Raw genomic sequence first — 18413 nt, forward strand, 5'->3', positions numbered from 1 at the left:
ATCTATGAAGGTAGGAGCATAGAAAGCCATGAATTTAACCTGTAAACTAGAAATCCCACACACAATGCTAATCTGGTTGCCATTTAACTTCATTATGGCACCCATCCTTGAGACATTTAATGAGAAAGGTGCACGGTCTGATCAGAACTTGGTATATTGCCTGATCTCGAATCTTGATGTGTGCAAGAACACTGGGAGGAATTCCTTTGCATGGGTCGAGGCCTCACCAAAAGCCACAACACCTTACATTAATTGCCACCTTTTTTATCATGAGCTCTTTTGTTTGATCAAGACATGGGAGAGAGAGACTTATAGTAGGATTCGAAATCATGTTCATTAGAAATAAGGGGGACAGAGGAGAATCATGGGATGTTTCTCCATCCTGAAGATATATTTATATCAATCTAGCCCGATTTTAGAAGGAAAGAAAGATTACCCTATCTATATGCTTCTAAGTTTTGGCATCTAAGGATGTGAAAAAAGGACTTGAGGGGGAAGTAATCCAAGGCATGAGTAATTCTTTGTAGAAGAAGTTTGAGATGATTTTCTTTAGGAAATGAGTGTAATGCTCCGAATATATATATATATATATATATATATATATATATATATATATATATATATATATATATATATATATATATATATATATATATATATATATATATATATATACTATGGTAGAAACAAACTGAACTGGTTATTTTTATTTGATTAAAGATTAAATATAATTTTGGTTAATAATTTTGGCTGATTGTGAAATGTGAAAAAAATGTTTCCGGAATGAAGGGAAACCCTCAAGGAGGAAGTTGTCCTCTTGAGGTGAGAAAAAACGATTGCTGAGGAGGCAACCCTAACTACCTTCCCTAACTAGAGGATTTCCAGAAAAAAGGGAAGGGGGGAGAAAAATTCTGTGCTGTAGAGACATGTAGAAGAGAAAAAGGAAAAAAGGAAACTCCAAGGAAAAGGAGGTGGCTAAGTCTGGTGATGACCAGATAGCCCTGCTCACTGTACGAGCAACTTGCAGAGACTGGGGTCTGGCAAGAAGCAAGGGGGGAGATTCTGGTCTTGATGGACAAATCTTGTGGTCGGGCAGTTTGACAGTTGACAGACCCAGTTTTGGGTGACTATTAGAAAACTGTATTCGATCTAAGGAACTCCAGACACCGTTTCTTCCAGTAGATTGCCAGAAAACGACATTTCAACCAGAAGCAACCAGAAGAACTTCAGGTATGAGGCCAATCTCTAGATTGATATTAATTAGTAATTTTAAAAGGTTAATCTTAGTATTTCCTTTCCTGTTATATTATGAAGGATGTGAAAGAATTATTTTACAAAAAAACTGTGCTAGGATGTAACCAAGAGGGTAGAGTTTTATATTTGTCTTTCTTTTCTTGTTCTGTTTATTTTCTTTAAAAAATACATGTAGTTCAGGGAGTCAAATGTGAGCAAGGACCGTTAGGGAACCCTCTCAAGGAATTACGGAAAATGGAACAACGTCAATACAGAGACTTATTTTAATTGCAAGATTCTCGGAAATAAAATGCATGTGCAATAAAAAAAGATATATATTTCATACATTAACAAAGAGTGTGATAGTTAACTGTTCCCTATTCAGTTCCTATATAAGTCTCGAAACATGGAAAAGCAAGAAAACACATTTCTGGAAACACAACCCAAAAACACTAGCAGAATCAAACTATAATCCGTCTCAAGGAAGATCCTGAGGTATAAAGCCAAAACCGCTAGGGTATGTCGGCCTCGAGACTAGGGTTAACCTTTTAATATCATGTAGGACAAAAATCTGTAAGCCGGTACTGTAACCTCAAACGCATACATGTAATATAGCTGGTTAATAGACGGAAATCGATGCTCCCCAAAGGAATAAGTAAACAAAGAATTTATATAAGTGAGGAACCCGGACAAGTTCGCATAGGATTTCTGTGACTTGTGTAAACAAAAAGAAATTGTAGCGAGAAACCTGATGGGTAACCATTGCCCAACTCTTGAAATTGGAAGCATAGAACAATAATTGTCATATGGTAGGTAGACATACAGTGTAAAAGTAATAAGAATGAACAAGTAAACTGATAAGTGTGCAAAGCCGTATCTATATCCTAACAGAACTACAAAAATATTGTCATAACTTAAAGTGTTTTCCCACAGTTCATAAACCCTAGCAAGGGCTGGTACAAAAGGTCAATTAATACAGTAAGGCGCCTTAGGGGAAGCATACACCTCTCTAACTCATCCGAGCTCGGGTCTTAAAGACCTCAACTCTCCATAGAAGAACAAATTATAAAACATACAGATGAATTTAGACAGTTTGGGAAAAACTATAGTAAGGTAACGTAACAGTTCCGGGTTATAACCCGCATAACCTGATAACTGTAGAATTAAAATTACATAACACATGCATCTGTGAGCTCAAAGGCCCGGTAAATTTATCAAAGGAAAAGTAGAGTTATCGGTTCATAGCCCACATCCTTGCATTGGTCAGCAGATTTGTCGGGCTTAAACTCTACCAAAACCCCTGAACAGTAACCAAGAGAAAGATACTGTAAGGGGGTCTGGGCCAGAGGGCCAAATCCATCCACCAATAAACACAGGAAAAGTAAAGCAAAAAAAACCCTACACTCTGCGTAATAAATTCATCATTTCTGTAATAGAACACTTGTGTTAAAAGTATAGCATGTGGAATCATGTTGGGATGAACTCACTTGATTCACCGTAGCTTGAGGGAGTAAGAACCTGAAGCCAGGTAGCCTCACCCGCGCCTGTGCATATTGTGCTAAGAGGAGAGATTATCATGCCTCAACTCAACCAAAAAAAACGTCGAAAGCAAGTCATGAACTTCAGATTACTCATTATACAACTGAAAATAGTGCAGAGCATAGGAAAATGATAAAAATATTTTGGAGAGCACAATAAACCTTACCGCAAGAAAGTCGCTGTAAAAGACATAGTCCAATCCACCTCGAAACAGTAGCAGGCATGAGACCACGACCATACATCAACCAGAAAAGCTGGGGTATGTGTTCGGTGCCTAAGCAAGGAGGGAACTGCAACAGAGCCGAAAGGAGACATTTTTGGAACCATCGATGAAAAGATCTCATTAAGGAAGTTGAACACCAAAATAGCTCTGCTCGGATGAGCATTTCCTCTATCCACCACCAATATGGGAGGCGCCCGAGGGCATGAGAGTAAAGGGTACCAAAACCCTGCCTCCATCACGTGATAGAGCCGTCAAGAGTAATTTCCATAGCCAGGTGTATGAAACCGGAGCAGTCAACATTAAACCCAGCAGTTAATACTCTACCACCTCGAAAATATCATTTATTTTCTTACATAAGACGAGATACTTTCCATGTTAATCGTGAATGTGAACTTTACGTATAGATGGCATACTGTAGTTTACATAGGTGGGGTTAAAGATTTAAAAAAAAAATTTGCTATTACATAAATTTACCGTGGATGCATTACCAGTGGTATCAGAGCTCAGGCTCCAAAAACTGTGGCCTCTGGGAAAGTGGTGTGGATATACAGATTGAAAAGTAATTTATCTCCAGTGAGCAATTTTTTTTCAAAAAAAATTTTGTTTGACTATTCACCTAATATTTTATGTTTAAGTTCAGGAGCAAGTTCGACAGTATGAGAAGAGTGGACAGCGCGTCCCAGGGATTTGTGGCGGGTCAGGGACTTGCAGGGAACAATCCAGAGTTGTGGGTACAGCTCGGAGAGGAGACTCGCAATACAAACCGTGCAATTTTGGAGACCGTACAGCAACTGAAGAATGAAATGGACTGGTTGCGGGAGGATAACGCCAGATTAACAATGGAACAGGGGAGGATTATAAAGAGCCTCTCGGATAAACAAAATCAACAACTACCGCACCCCAGTATGGAGCAACAGGGGATATCAGGGGAACAGAATCAAAATACAGAACTTGAAGAATCGGAAGGAAGGGAGGAGGAATGATCTAATAATGCCTCTGAACAATAGACATCAAAAAGGCAATGGATAGAGTTGCAAGGGGAATTCCGCAAGATCAAACCGCCACATTTTGATGGAGAACAAGAGGAGGCAGCTGAAGCATGGTTGATCAATATGAAAAAATATTTCCAGCTGTATGAGTATGACCACAACCTTAAGGCGAGATTGGCCATTTTTCAATTGCACGAGAAGGCCACCTTGTGGTGGGAGGAAGTGAAGATGGTAAAAGGAGTGAGTGAACAGACTATCACCTGGGAAAAATTTCAAAGGTACTTTAAAGAAAGATACTTGAAAAAACGCTTCTATGACGAAAAGGCAAGAGAATTCCATGATCTGCGACTGGGACAACAGACTATGGACAAGTTCATCACTCGTTTTACTTCCTTGCTCTGCTACGTGCCCTACATTCGAGAAGAAAAAGATAAAGTGCAGAGATTTGTCAATAGTTTACCCTTGGGCATGAGGGAAAGAATCGAATTTGACAATCCAAAGACGATGGACGAGGCCATACACAAAGCCCAAATTTGTTACCAGCAAAGCAAGCAGAAGGGAGAAAGCCTGGGTAAGAGATGGGTTGATAAAAAAGGCAGCAAACTGGCTGAGAGTACCAAAGGTAACCGTGGTGGTGGTAATAGAGGATTTTCCAAAGGGCAAATCAACAGAAATTCACAGAAGAATTCGCTGCGACTAAAGCCCCCCAATGAGTCCAGAACCAATGAACAATTTGGAAAAAATGACAATGAAGGGAAAACAAGGCCTCCAGTGCAATGCTGGGGCTGTGGCGGCCCCCATTATGTGAAGAACTATCCCCAACGAAAAGGGACTGAGCAGGTTTCCCAGGTCTACGAAGCTTCTACGGTTGGCGATGTAGGGTGAAGTCTACCGAGGATTAACACTGCTATGGAGGATCGTCAGGCTGAGTACCAGTCGACCATGGTGGAATTCGAAGGTACACTCTTATACCTTGTTGTCACTATTTTAATTGACCCTAGTGCAACGTTAAGTTATATTAGTCCTAGAATTGTGGAGCAGTGTAGGTTGCAACCTGTTAAATTTAAGGACCCTTGGCTAGTCCAGTTGGCAACAGGGGCAAAAAGATGGGTAAATGCCAAAGTCAAAAACTACCCTTTAAAAATAGCAGGACAACGAGTTACAGCAAATTTAAATGTGCTTCCCCTTGGCTTGTACGATATATTAATTGGTATGGATTGGTTGGAGAAACACTGGTCCATAATTAATTGTAAAACCAAGACTATCAGTTATAAGGATGAACTGGGAATAAAGCAAGAAATGCAGGGAATCAAACGGTTAGTGCAAATTCAACCCATAACTGCCTCACAGTTATCAAAATGTATTAGGAAGGGATGTCAGATTTACGCTGTCCAAGTGGGCTATGCCAACTAAAAAGATAAAAAAGCCGCAATATAGAATATCCCTGTGATATAGGAGTTTGCTAACGTATTTTCAGAGGAAATCCTCGGGCTACCACCTAAAAGAGACAGATTTTACCATTGAATTAGTGCCAGGAGCAGCCTCGGTATCCTGGGCACCCTATAGAATGAGTATATTAGAATTGACAGAATTAAAAATGCAATTACAGGAGCTGTTAGACAAGAATTATATCCGCCCTAGTGTGTCACCCTGGGGAGCCCCGATGTTGTTCGTTAAGAAGAAAGACGGGACCCTGCGCATGTGCATAGATTATCGTCAACTAAATAAGTTGACAATCAAAAATATATATCCGCTGCCCCGTATTGATGAACTATTTGATCAGGTAAAGGGGGCAACAATTTTCTCGAAGATTGACTTGCAATCAGGGTATCACCAAGTCAGGATTAAAGAAGAGGATATAACAAAGACCGCTTTCAGAACACGATATGGCCACTATGAATTTGTGGTGTTACCGTTTGGGTTGACCAACACCCCTACCACTTTTATGTGTCTAATGAACAACGTATTTCACCAATACTTGGACAAGTTCGTGCTGATCTTTATCGACAATATCTTGATTTATTCTCGGACAATGGAGGAGCACCAAGAGCACCTCAGATTGGTACTGCAAACCCTTTGAGAACATCAACTATACACTAAGTTCAGAAAATGTGAATTTTACAAAGAACAAATACAATATTTAGGACATATAATCACTAAGGAGGGAATTGCAGTTGACCCTGAAAAGATAAGAACAATAATGGAATGGTCGGTACCTAAAGATGTGGTGAACATCCGCTCCTTTATGGGATTAGCGGGCTATTACAAACGATTTGTGGAAGGATTCTCGAGGGTAGCATATCCCATTACTTCCCTATAGAAAAAGGGAAGGGCCTTTAGGTGGACCCCGGAATGTCAAAGGAGCTTCGAGCAACTCAAATACATGCTCACCAAAGCACCCATTTTAAGCATAGCTGATCCCAACAAGAACTATGTCGTGTGCATGGATGCAAGCAAAGAAGGGGTAAGCGGTGTGTTGATGCAGGAAGGAAAGGTAATAGCATATGAATCAAGGAAATTGAAAGAACATGAGCAGAAATATTCTGCTTACGATCTCGAATTGGCAGCTGTGATTCATGCCCTGAAAATGTGGCGACATTACCTGATGGAAGAAAATTTTTGTTATTGACAGATCACCACAGCCTGACCAATTATTTTAGTCAACCCACTCTAAATGCAAGGCAAGCGCGGTGGGCAGATTTCCTAAGCGGTTTTAATTTTGAAATCAAGCATTTGAAAGGGAAGGAAAATCGGGTGGCGGACGCTTTAAGCAGAAAAGTGCAATGCCTATATGAAATTTCCTACAGTGAAGGGAAAAGCCCCTTCAGGGAAATAATTACAAAAGTAGCTGAACAAGATGCTATTTACCAGCAAATAAAAAAACAAATACAGCAACCGACCAGCAAGTAAAAACAGTCGGATTATGCCTTGGATGCGGTTGGAATGTTGTACTATAAAGAGAGGTTGTATGTGTCCAATCAGAACAATGTTAAAAATATGATATTGGACGAGTTTCATATGAGTCATTATGTTGGGCACCCTGGGTGTCAAAAGATTATTACTGCACTGCGAAAAGAATATTTTTGGCCGGGAATGAAGAAAGACGTGGTTGGTTGTTTGGCACGATGTTTAGAGTGTCAACAAATAAAAGCAGAACACCAGCATCCTACAGGATTATTACAGCCGTTACCCATACCAGAATGGAAATGGAAAACCATTTCCATGGAATTTATAACAGGTTTGCCTAAGTCAAAGAAAAATAACGACTCCATCATGGTAGTGGTGGACAAACTAAGCAAGCCAGCACATTTTATACCGGTGCAATCTACCTATAGAGCCGCACAGATTGCCCATGTGTTCATGCATAATATATTTAAATTGCATGGGTTACCAAAGACAATAATTTCAGACCGAGATGTAAAATTTACATCGGCCTTTTGGAAGACATTGTTTGAAGAATTGGGAACTCAGCTAAATTTTAGCACAGCTTATCACCCTCAAACGGACGGGCAAACTGAACGGGTGAACCAGGTGGTAGAGGATATGTTAAGAGCATATGTGATGTAGCAACCAACCAAGTGGGAGGATTATTTGCACTTGGTCGAATTTGCATACAATAATGGCTACCACACATCATTGCTGATGAGTCCCTTTGAAGTATTGTATGGGTGGAAGTGCCGCACCCCCTCGAGATGGAGTGCACCACAGGACAGATTGATGTTGGGTCCTGAGATGCTTAAGGAAATGGAAGAACTAGTGAAAAAGGTACGAACTAATTTGAAGGTAGCTCAGGATAGGCAAAAGAACTTCACTGATAGAAAAAGAAGGTTTAAGGAGTAACAGGTCAGTGACCATGTATATGTGAGGATTTGCGCAAGAAAGAGCACATTACAGTGGAGCGGGTGTGCTAAGTTGGCACCTCGATACTGTGGCCCATTTCAGATCCTAGCAAGAATTGGGTCGGTGGCCTACCAGCTTGCTTTGCCAAGTCACATATGGGTTCACAATGTCTTTCATGTTTCTGTGCTAAGAAAATATGTTTATGATCCTAAACATGTGATTAATTGGAAGGGTGTTCAGGTGAGGGTTATCACCGATAGATCTGTTTAAATGTTTCCCTTTTGGCGGAAAAACTGACTTAGGATGTTGCATGTTGCAAGTAGAACCGGAAGGAGAAATCCAGGTTGAACCGCTGAGCATCCTCGATTGGAGAGAGGTAACACTGCGGAAGCGGGATATTACCCAAGTTAAAGTGCAGTGGCAGCACTTTGGGCCTGAGGAGGCCACTTGAGAAGATTAGGAAATTATGAGAAAGACCTATCCAGGACTGTTCGTGGCTGATAGACATCGGGACGATGTCCAATCTCGGGGGGGGGGAAGACGTAATGCCCCGAAAAAAAAAAAAAAAAAAAAAAAAAAAAAAAAAAAAAAAATGTAAATATTTGATTTACTGTGGTAGAAACAAACTGAATTGGTTATTTGTATTTGATTAAAAATTAAATATAATTTTGGTTGATAATTTTGGCTGATTGTGAAATGTGAAAAAAAATGTTTCCGGAATGAAGGGAAACCCTTAAGGAGGAAGTTGTCCTCTTGAGGTGAGAAAAAATGGTTGCTGAGGAGGAAACCCTAACTACCTTCCCTAACTGGAGGATTTCCAGAAAAAGGGAAGGGGGAAGAAAAATTATGTGTTGTAGAGACAAGCAAAAGAGAAAAAGGAAAAAGGAAACTCCAAGGAAAAGGAGGTGGCTAAGTCTGGTGATGACCAGATAGCCCTGCTCACTGTATGAGCAACTTGCAGAGACTGGGGTCTGGCAAGCAGCAAGGGGGGAGATTCTGGTCCTGATGGACGAATCTCGTGGTCGGGCGGTTTGACAAATGACAGACCCAGTTTTGGGTGACTGTTAGAAAACTATATTCGATCTAAGGAACTCCAGACACCATTTCTTCCAGTAGATCGCCAAAAAACGACATTTCAACCAGAAGCAACCAGAAGAACTTCAGGTATGAGGCCAATCTCTAGACTGATATTAATTAGTAATTTTAAAAGGTTAATATTAGTATTTCCATTCCTGTTATATTATGAAGGATGTGAAAGAATTATTTTACAGAAAAAATTGTGCTAGGATGTAACCAAGAGGGAAGATTTTTATATTTGTCTTTCTTTTCCTGTTCTGTTTATTTTCGTTAAAAAATACATGTAGTTCAGGGAGTCAAATGTGAGCAAGGACCATTAGGGAAACCTCTCAAGGAATTACGGAAAATGGAACACCATCAATACAAAGACTTATTTTAATTGTAATATTCTCGGAAATAAAATGCCTGTGCAATAAAAACAGATATATATATTTCATACATTAATAGAGAGTGTGATAGTTAACTGTTCCCTGTTCAATTCCTATATAAGTCTCGAAACATAGAAAAGAAAGAAAACATGTTTCTGGAAACTCAACCCGAAAACATTGGCAGAATCAAACTATAATCCATCCCAAGGAAGACCCTGAGGTATAAAGCCGAAACCGCTAGGGTATGTCGGCCTCGGGACCAGGGTTAACCTTTTAATATCATGCAGGACAAAAATTTGTAAGCCGGTACTGTAACCTCAAACGCATACATGTAATCTAGTTGGTTAATAGACGGAAATCGATGCTCCCCCAAGGAATAAGTAAACAAAGAATTTATATAAGTGAAGAACCAGGACAAGTTCGAATAGGATTTCTGTGACTCGTGTAAACAAAAAGAAACAGTATCGAGAAACCTGACGGGTAACCATTGCCCAACTCTTGAAATTGGAAGCATAGAACAATAATTGTCATATGGTAGGCAAACATACAGTGTAAAAGTAATATGAACGAACAAGTAAACTGATAAGTGTGCAAAGCCGTATATATATCCCAACAGAACTACAAAAATACTGTCATAACTTAAAGTGTTTTCTCATAGTTCATAAACCCTAGCAAGGGCTGGTACAAAAGGGAAATTAACTATACAGTAAGGCACCTTAGGGGAAGCGCACACCTCTCCAACTCAGCCGAGCTCGGGTCGTAAAGACCTCGACTCTCCATAGAAGAACAAATTATAAAACATACAGATGAATTTAGACAGTTTGGGAAAAACTATAGTAAGGTAACGTAACAGTTCCAGGTTATAACCCACATAACCTGATAACTGTAGAATTAAAATTACATAACACATGCATTCGCGAGCTCAAAGGCCCGGTAAATATATCAAAGGAAAAGCAGAGTTATCAGTTCATAGCCCGCATCCTTGCGTTGGTCGACAGATCTGTCGGGCTTAAACTCTGCCAAAACCCCTGAACAATAACCAAGAGAAAGATATCGTAAGGGGGTTTGGGCCAGAGGGCCAAATCCAGTTGCCAATAAACACAGGAAAAGTAAAGCAAAAACAAACCCTACACTCTGTGCAATAAATTCATCATTTCTGTAATAGAACGCCTGTGTTAAAAGTATAGCATGTGGAATCATGTTGGGATGAACTCACCTGATTCGCCGCAACTTGAGGGAGTAAGAACCTGAAGCCAGGCAGCCTCACCCGCGCCTGTGCATATTGTGCTAAGAGGAGAGATTCTCATGCATCAACTCAGTCACCCAAAAAACATGTCGAAAGCAAGTCAGGAACTTCAAATTACTCATTATACAACTGAAAATAGCGCAGAGCATAGGAAAATGATAGAAATCTTTTAGACAGCACAATAAACCTTACCGCAAGAAAGCCGCTGTAAAATACATAGTCCAATCCGCCGCGAAATAGTAGCAAGCATGAGACCATGACCATACATTAACCAAAAAAGCAGGGGTATGTATTTGGTGCCTAAGGAAGGAGGGAACTGCAACAGAGCCGAAAGGAGACATTTCTGGAACCATCGATGAAAAGATCTCATTGAGGAAGGTGAACACCAAAATAGCTCTGCTTGGATGAGCATTTCCTCTATCCACCGCCAATACGGGAGGCGCCCGAAGGCATGAGAGTAAAGGGTACCAAAACCCTGCCTCCATCACGTGACAGAGTCGTCGAGAGTAATTGCCATAGCCAGGTGTATGAAACTGGAGCAATCACTATTAAACCCAACAGTTAATACTCTGCCACCTCGGAAATATCATTTATTTGCTTACATAAGACGAGATACTTTCCATGTTAATAATGAATGTGAACTTTACGTGTAGATGGCATGTTGTAGTGTACATAGGCAGGCTTAAAGATTTTAAATTTTTTTTACTGTTACATAAATTTACCGTGGATGCATTACACCAAGCAAGAGCCCGTACATTTCACCTTGATTATTGGTCCTCTTCCAAAGCCCCTAGGAGTACTTGATAGTTGGTTTTCCATCAAGATTATAATGGTTTTCCATGGGGATTATAAATAACCCCTCCTGCCACCTCTATCTTTTCCTATCAATTTTACCCAAAATCTCCGAGGGAATTTTTAGACTCTCAAGTTTTAATTGTGTAAGGTGATCAGTGCCCCGAGGAGATTTTTTAGGGTGCTGAATCAATCATACATTCAAAAAATTCATGATTTAACCAAAATTGTATCACCAAATTTTTAATGATTACACTCTTTATAAAACTTAAATTCATAGTTTAACCAAAATTGTATCACCAAATTTTTAATGGTTACACTATTTATAAAGCTTAAATTAACAAAGACTAAAAAAAATAAAACTTTAAATAAAATAATTCTAATAAATTATAAAAATTTTCCTAGTAAATAATAGTTTTTTTTTCAAATAAAAAGAACATTAACATTTTTTTGAAAAGATTAAAAAGAATAAAAAAATAAATAATTACACTAATCAAGTTAATTTTATTTTTTTCAAAATTCAAATGAAAATAACATTCACACTTTTTTAAATATAGAAATCAAAAATGAAAAACCTAAAAGATAAAATTTAAAGTAATTTATTTTTATTATTTTATATTCAAATAAAAATAACATTAATAAATTTCTTTAATACAATTATTTATTTATTTTTATTATTTTACATTCGAATGAAGATAACATTAACAAATTTTTTTAATACAATTATTTATTTATTTTTATTATTTTATATTCGAACGAAGATAACATTAACAAATTTTTATACGGTCTAAAGCAAATATATTGTAATTGGTTTAGACTTAATTTTTGATTAACTTTCTATTAATTGACTTAAATTAAATCAATTATATATATATATATAAATTAATTTTTAATAGTTATAAAAATATTTTTGTTTTCTAAAAAATATTTCCATTTTTTAATTTGCACATGACTATTTTTATGATGTTTAAATAAATATTAAAAATTTAAAAAAATAATAAAAATTTAAAAAAACAAAACGATTCACGACTTGTGCTATATCGTTTAGATAATGGATAATGTGGACTATCGTGACTGTTATAAATAACATTTAAAAACCTAATACATGTGAAAAGATATATTTTTTTATCTATGGTTAAGATTCATTGTAATAAAATCTTTAAAACATGTGTACGTCTCTTCAAAATTCTAAATGTACTAATTCACTTAAAATTTACACACATATCCAATATCAATGCGTTAAAAAACTCAGCTTTAACAAAATGATCCAACCTAACAATAATATTCATTATGCCCCATATAATTTATCTTATACCTTCCAAATATATATTTAAGATTCTATAAAGTCGTGATTCTATAATACAATATCATATATATATATAAATTAAAAAATTCTGTAAATTCATAATAAATGTATTGAAAATATGTAAAAAGTTTATAAATTTCTGTGTAATTTTGGGATTAAAGATAAGAATGTTAAGATAAATTAAATTAAAAAAAAAATTCAGTAAAAATTATATAAGAGAAATTTTTGGTTGACACATTTGAAATCAACAAATATGATTTATCATCTGATATAAACATGTTATATTTAACTTTTTATTTTATAAGTGATATAAATAGTAGTAGTTTATTTTTTTAATATTTTAGTTTATATACATATAATTTTGATTAAAATTTTATAAGTTTTAATTTTATAGTTTGTATAATTTATAAACCGTTATTACATAAATATATAAATAAGTTTAAACCCATCTTAATTATTTTACAACAAAGTTATATATATATATGAACAAATTAAAAAATAGCAAAATTTATATGCTTTTAAAGAAATTAACCATAAAGTATTTTAATGAAACTTTCATTTGTTTTAAATATACTTGTCAACCTAATATAACAAGTTATTGATATAAGTAAAATTATACATAACAAAGATTAACTAATATCAATACAATGATATTATTAATTTAAGTTTAAGTTGCAAAAAATAAATAAAATATAAATATATTGATGAATTTGAAGATATCACATCTTAATTATTTTACAAAAATGGTAAATTAAAAAAAAGTCAAAATTTAAATATTTTTAATGAAATCAAAATTTCAAATTTCATTTGTCTTAAATATACTTAACTATCACGGCAAACCTAGTAATGTGGGATAAAAAGAAGTTCCTCTTTGAAACTTTAGTCACTCCGGTTATCTTATATGAATGTGAGGTTTGGGGTTGTAGCATCTCTAGAGAATCTGGAGAAAGATTGAGCAAATCCAGAAGCGTTTATAACATATAACCTCAAAATTAAAAGCAACACACCCTATCATATTCTCCTTATAGAAGTGGGTCTTTCCCTATCGAGAGCCTAGCTATGACTAGGCTTCTGTTGTACAAGCACATACTCAATAACATGGGAGACCATAGACTTCCTAAGCTAGCTTTAAATTCCAGCCAAAACCACCTAAGGCTCAAAAGAGGTTGGTATAAAGACACTAGGGTCTGGTTAAACCATTGGGAGATCCACAAGAATGTTGCATTGCAAAACATTAATAACATTAAAAATATTTTTACTTCTAAGTTCAAAGAAAAAATGTGGTGTGAGAAAGATTTAGCAGCTTAAAGAAAATTAAGATATTATAAGGAGGTCATCAACCCCACTCTAGAAGATCAAAAGTATCTCTGTGTTTTAACTAGCTCAAAGAAGAAAATTAATATAGCCAAGATTAGAATGAACTCTCATGAACTCCATAGTGAAACGGGTTGTTGGGCAGTTCCTAAAACACCATGGATGGAAAGGTTTTGTCATCTCTGTGAGAATACGAACATCGAGGATGAAATCACTTCCTCTTAAAGTGTCCGGAGTACAACCACATTAGATATTAGTGTCAAAATCTTTGTTGCAATACTAACCTTCCTAGCATCTCAGGATGTCAAACCTAGCATCTCAGGATGTCAAAATAACAGTGAGCTCGGGAGGCTTCTCTCCAAGCTTTTTGAGCATAGGAATAAAATCTTAAATCAAACTAAGTAATTCTTTTCTTTAGGTCCAATAGACCAAAGTTTGGTCTCAGTGGACGTTAACCATCATCATCATCATCGTCATGATGTAACAAGTTACTCATATAATTAAAACTATTTATATTTACTATTTAATCTTGCAAATAACAAAGAATAAATAAAATATTACTAATAATGTTAGTAAAAAGTTTAATATTCCACCTTTGTAAATTGCAAGAATGAGCAAAACATTGAAATCCAGACAAATTAGACCTTTAGCTTCCATTTAAGAAATAGACATGTATTGTTTGGACTTCGTCCTAAGTTTATATTGACATCATGTAATTCCTCATTGTTATGAGGGTTTTTCAAATAATATTGTTTATATTGAAGAGTGAGTTTCATGATAATTCATATGTTTTTATCATTTCATCAACTATTTCGATAAATTGATGATAATTAGTTGGGATCACAATTGGCATGGGTCACACCAATTCTTAATATGGCTGGGTTTTAATTTATTGAATATTCTAAGCTTTTTTAATATAACAACTCTATATTATACCCTATAATTATTCTCAAAGGGATTAGTTTGCTATCAAATACTTTTGCATAAAAAGCAGATACTAATCAGCACGGCTGCATATTACACTGATTTAAAATTCAAATCAAGATAGAACTGGTTTTTGACTAGATTATTAGAAGATTTGATCTTAAATTTTTCTCCTCCATCTTATAAAATTGTAACCAGGGAAAAAGCCATGTACCCAGAGAGTAGCTGACTCTGAGAATTACAGCATGATATGGCATTTAATGCATTTAAAGTTCTGTATTCCCTACAAAATCCTTACTCTATGATGAGGGTGTCTTGGACTTGCTCCTGCATGATATGATCTGAATAAAAGGGGTAGTCTATGTGGCTTTTATTGTCTGGACGATTAAAAATAGTTGGAATCTGGCCAAAAAAAATTAATTTTTTTTTGGAGTGAGAATGTTTGAATTGAATTTTTAATGGTGGAAATAGATTCAACACCATAAAAAACTATTAAAGAACCCAAAATTTGAAGTTTGACCATTGTAACTTAGATTTGCAAAAATTCACACCAAATTTTATCAAAATCTTACAAGAATTCCTAAATTTGATAAAAATTTAAGAAAATTCCCATAATTTTCCAAACAAATTTAAAATTTTCCAACTAAATTTAAAAGCGAGGTATACTACTGCCATATTAAAATACATATCATTCTCTGGAATCTTATGTTTTTACAATGTGCAGCACTACACACAGAGTTCAAGTATTCCACGTACGAAATGGTCAAGTCAATGACCAAAGTCCATTGATATTCTTTAAAGGTCCTCTGCCCAATGATTTGGCTGTTTACCCTTCAAATTGCAATGCAGGCTGAGCAAAATCAAGATCGGAAATGGCTTCAAACCATCCTCTCTCCCTCTTCCTCATTGCCATAATCGGGCTGCATTCGGCCATGGGGATTCATGCAGAGATCGATCCCTGGAATATCTGGAGCCGTGACAGATCACTGCCAACGCCAAAGCAGGGAATGGACTACACCTTCTATGATGACACCTGCCCACAGGCAGAGGAGATAGTAAGATCTCGGATTAATTATTTCATGGAACAGAACATCTCCAAGGCCGCAGGATTGCTACGATTATTCCACCATGATTATTTTATAAAGGTATGCACTGTGAGCTACTATACCATAACTTCATCCCGGGTTCTGATCAGAACTCTATTAATCTATGTATTATTACAGGGATGTTATGGATCAGTATTGCTGAGAGGCTCTACAGGTGGTCCCTGGGATTTAGCTGCAGCACCAGATCAATCTCTGAGTCCAGAGGCTTTCGCTATAATCGATGACATTAAAACAAATTTGGAAGCAGTATGCCCTCAAGTTGTTTCCTGTGCAGATATTGTTGCTCTAGAGATGCTGTTCTTGCAGCAAGTAGACTTGTTATTTTCATTAACTTTGTGTTCATGGAGCCAGGAATCGATTTCTATAGAGTCCTTCCCTTCCGGTACAGATCTTAATTTCTGAATTGAAAGTAGGGAAGAGGAGAAATCTACAGAGTTACTTCTTTGAAAAAAGATAGATAAAAGCATACATTTCTCTGATGAAATTGTTGCTCCATAACTGAAGGCTAAGAACCCATATTTTCCCATCCCAAACGGTCGCAGAGACGGCAGAACATTGGACACAGCAGAAGACATTGCTAACAGCATGCCTCAACCCACTTGGAACGTTTCTCTGCTACTCCAAAACTTCAATTCCAGGGGATTGGATGTCGTAGATCTGGTTGCTCTCTCAGGTTTGCCCACTTCTATGTTAGGGTTTTATGTTTGAATAGGGTTTATCATATAGTATTGACAGGTTTGCCCACTTCTATATTAGGGTTTTATGTTTGAATAGGGTTTATCATATAGTGTTGACAGGTTTGCCCACTTCTATATTAGGGTTTTATGTTTGAATAGGGTTCATCATATAGTGTTGACATGGTTGCTTTTTTGGGGGTGGTTTTTTTAAAGCAGAGTTTGATATATAGGCAAACTGATTTTTTTTTTTTAAGAATTATAATTTTAATCTCTGTGTTTTGTAAAAGTTTAATTTGTTTTTGTATAAAAATTATTTTAAATAACAAAAAAATCACAATTTTTATTTTAAATCATTTTTAAATTATATAATAATATTTAAAAATAGATATTTTATGTTTTAGTTACTGCATTTTATTTTTCCTAAAAAATTTTAAAAAAATGTCAAATCTTCCAAAATCGTGTTACATTATGACTAGAATTTCAAACTTGCAATCCAAAAAAAAATGTTAAATCTTTATTTCCAACTCTGAACTCTTTTACCCAATCACTACATGATAATTTGTTCAAAGGTTACAAACACCAACAATTTTTACCGATATTTCGGTGGTATCTTAATGCGGATATTTACCTATTTTTAGGAATATTTTCTCCATTTTTACTTGTTTTTGGTTTTCCAGTAATTAAAACTTGGATAGCTCCAACATGTGATTCCCTAGATCCTGAGACTAAATTAAGGGGGGAAGTTGGATGGATTTGTTCGTTGGCTATTCAACCCCTTCTTAATGTTTTTCTTAGTCTCTAGAACCCTCTGTCCACTGTTTATCCTGAATTTTGGTTCATTTTGGTCTCCACTCCCCCGTTCATGCTTAATGGCGCCACAAAAAGGAACTCAAACTACAGGTGGTGGTAACAACATCTGTAAAGATTGCCCTCAATACTTTGATGTTCTCCACATCGAAAATATGGATTTGCAATGGAAAATACATCAATAAATGAATATTGTCACATTTCTCTTGGAAGAGCTCCAGACACTCAAAGAAACAATCCATCGACAGGAGGATGAACTGGGCGCTCTACATAGGCATATTCCACTTACGATCTTGAATTGACAGCAGTAGTGCATGCACTTAAAATGTGGCGACACTACCTATTGGGGAAGAAATTTTGGTTATTAATAGATCAAAACAACCTTACCAATTTCTTTAACCAATCTAGTTTAAATGCTCGGCAGGCCAGAGGGACAACATTTTTGAGTGAATTCGATTTTGAAATGAAACATCTTAAAGGAAAATAAAATCAAGTGGCTGACACATTAAGCAGAAAATTACAATGTATTTATGAAATTCAATTTAGCGAGGTGCGATCAAATATTCCTGAAAAAATTATTAAGGAAGCTTCCCTTAAGGACCGAGAGTATGCTTTCCTTTGGTAGCAAGCAACAGAAGCTCAATTGAAGGGGGAAACATCAAATTATGAAATAAATTTAGATAAGATATACTCATCTTTAAAAACCGAGTATATGTTCCTAATAAAAATTCCATCAAACAATTGATAATGGACGAATTTCATAGGAAACCATATGCTGCCCACCTAGGATACCAGAAGCTATTTTCTGCCATCAATAAAGGTTATTTCTGGCCGAGATTAAAGAAAGATGTCACCGAGTACCTATCCAAATGTTTGGAGTGTCAGTTGGTGAAGGTAGAGCATCAGCATCATGCTGGGCTACTGCAACCTTTGCACATTCTGGAGTGGAAATGGGAGACAATTTCTCTAGAT

At 36.2% G+C, this 18413-nt stretch overlaps 1 protein-coding gene across 1 annotated transcript; it reads left to right on the forward strand.

Moving 5' to 3' along the window:
• The first annotated feature begins 15723 nt into the window (after positions 1–15723).
• Positions 15724–16665, forward strand: LOC149230317 (peroxidase 12-like). The gene is made up of 3 exons (XM_089381269.1): positions 15724–15996; positions 16075–16266; positions 16462–16665. The coding sequence occupies exons 1-3, from the start codon at positions 15724–15726 to the stop codon at positions 16663–16665; spliced, it is 669 nt and encodes a 222-aa protein (XP_089237395.1).
• The last annotated feature ends 1748 nt before the right edge of the window (positions 16666–18413 follow it).

Source organism: Pinus tabuliformis, chromosome J (assembly GCF_031772625.1).
Source record: "Pinus tabuliformis cultivar Carrire ecotype Pingquan chromosome J, CPIR1, whole genome shotgun sequence".
Taxonomy (NCBI): Eukaryota; Viridiplantae; Streptophyta; class Pinopsida; order Pinales; family Pinaceae; genus Pinus; species Pinus tabuliformis.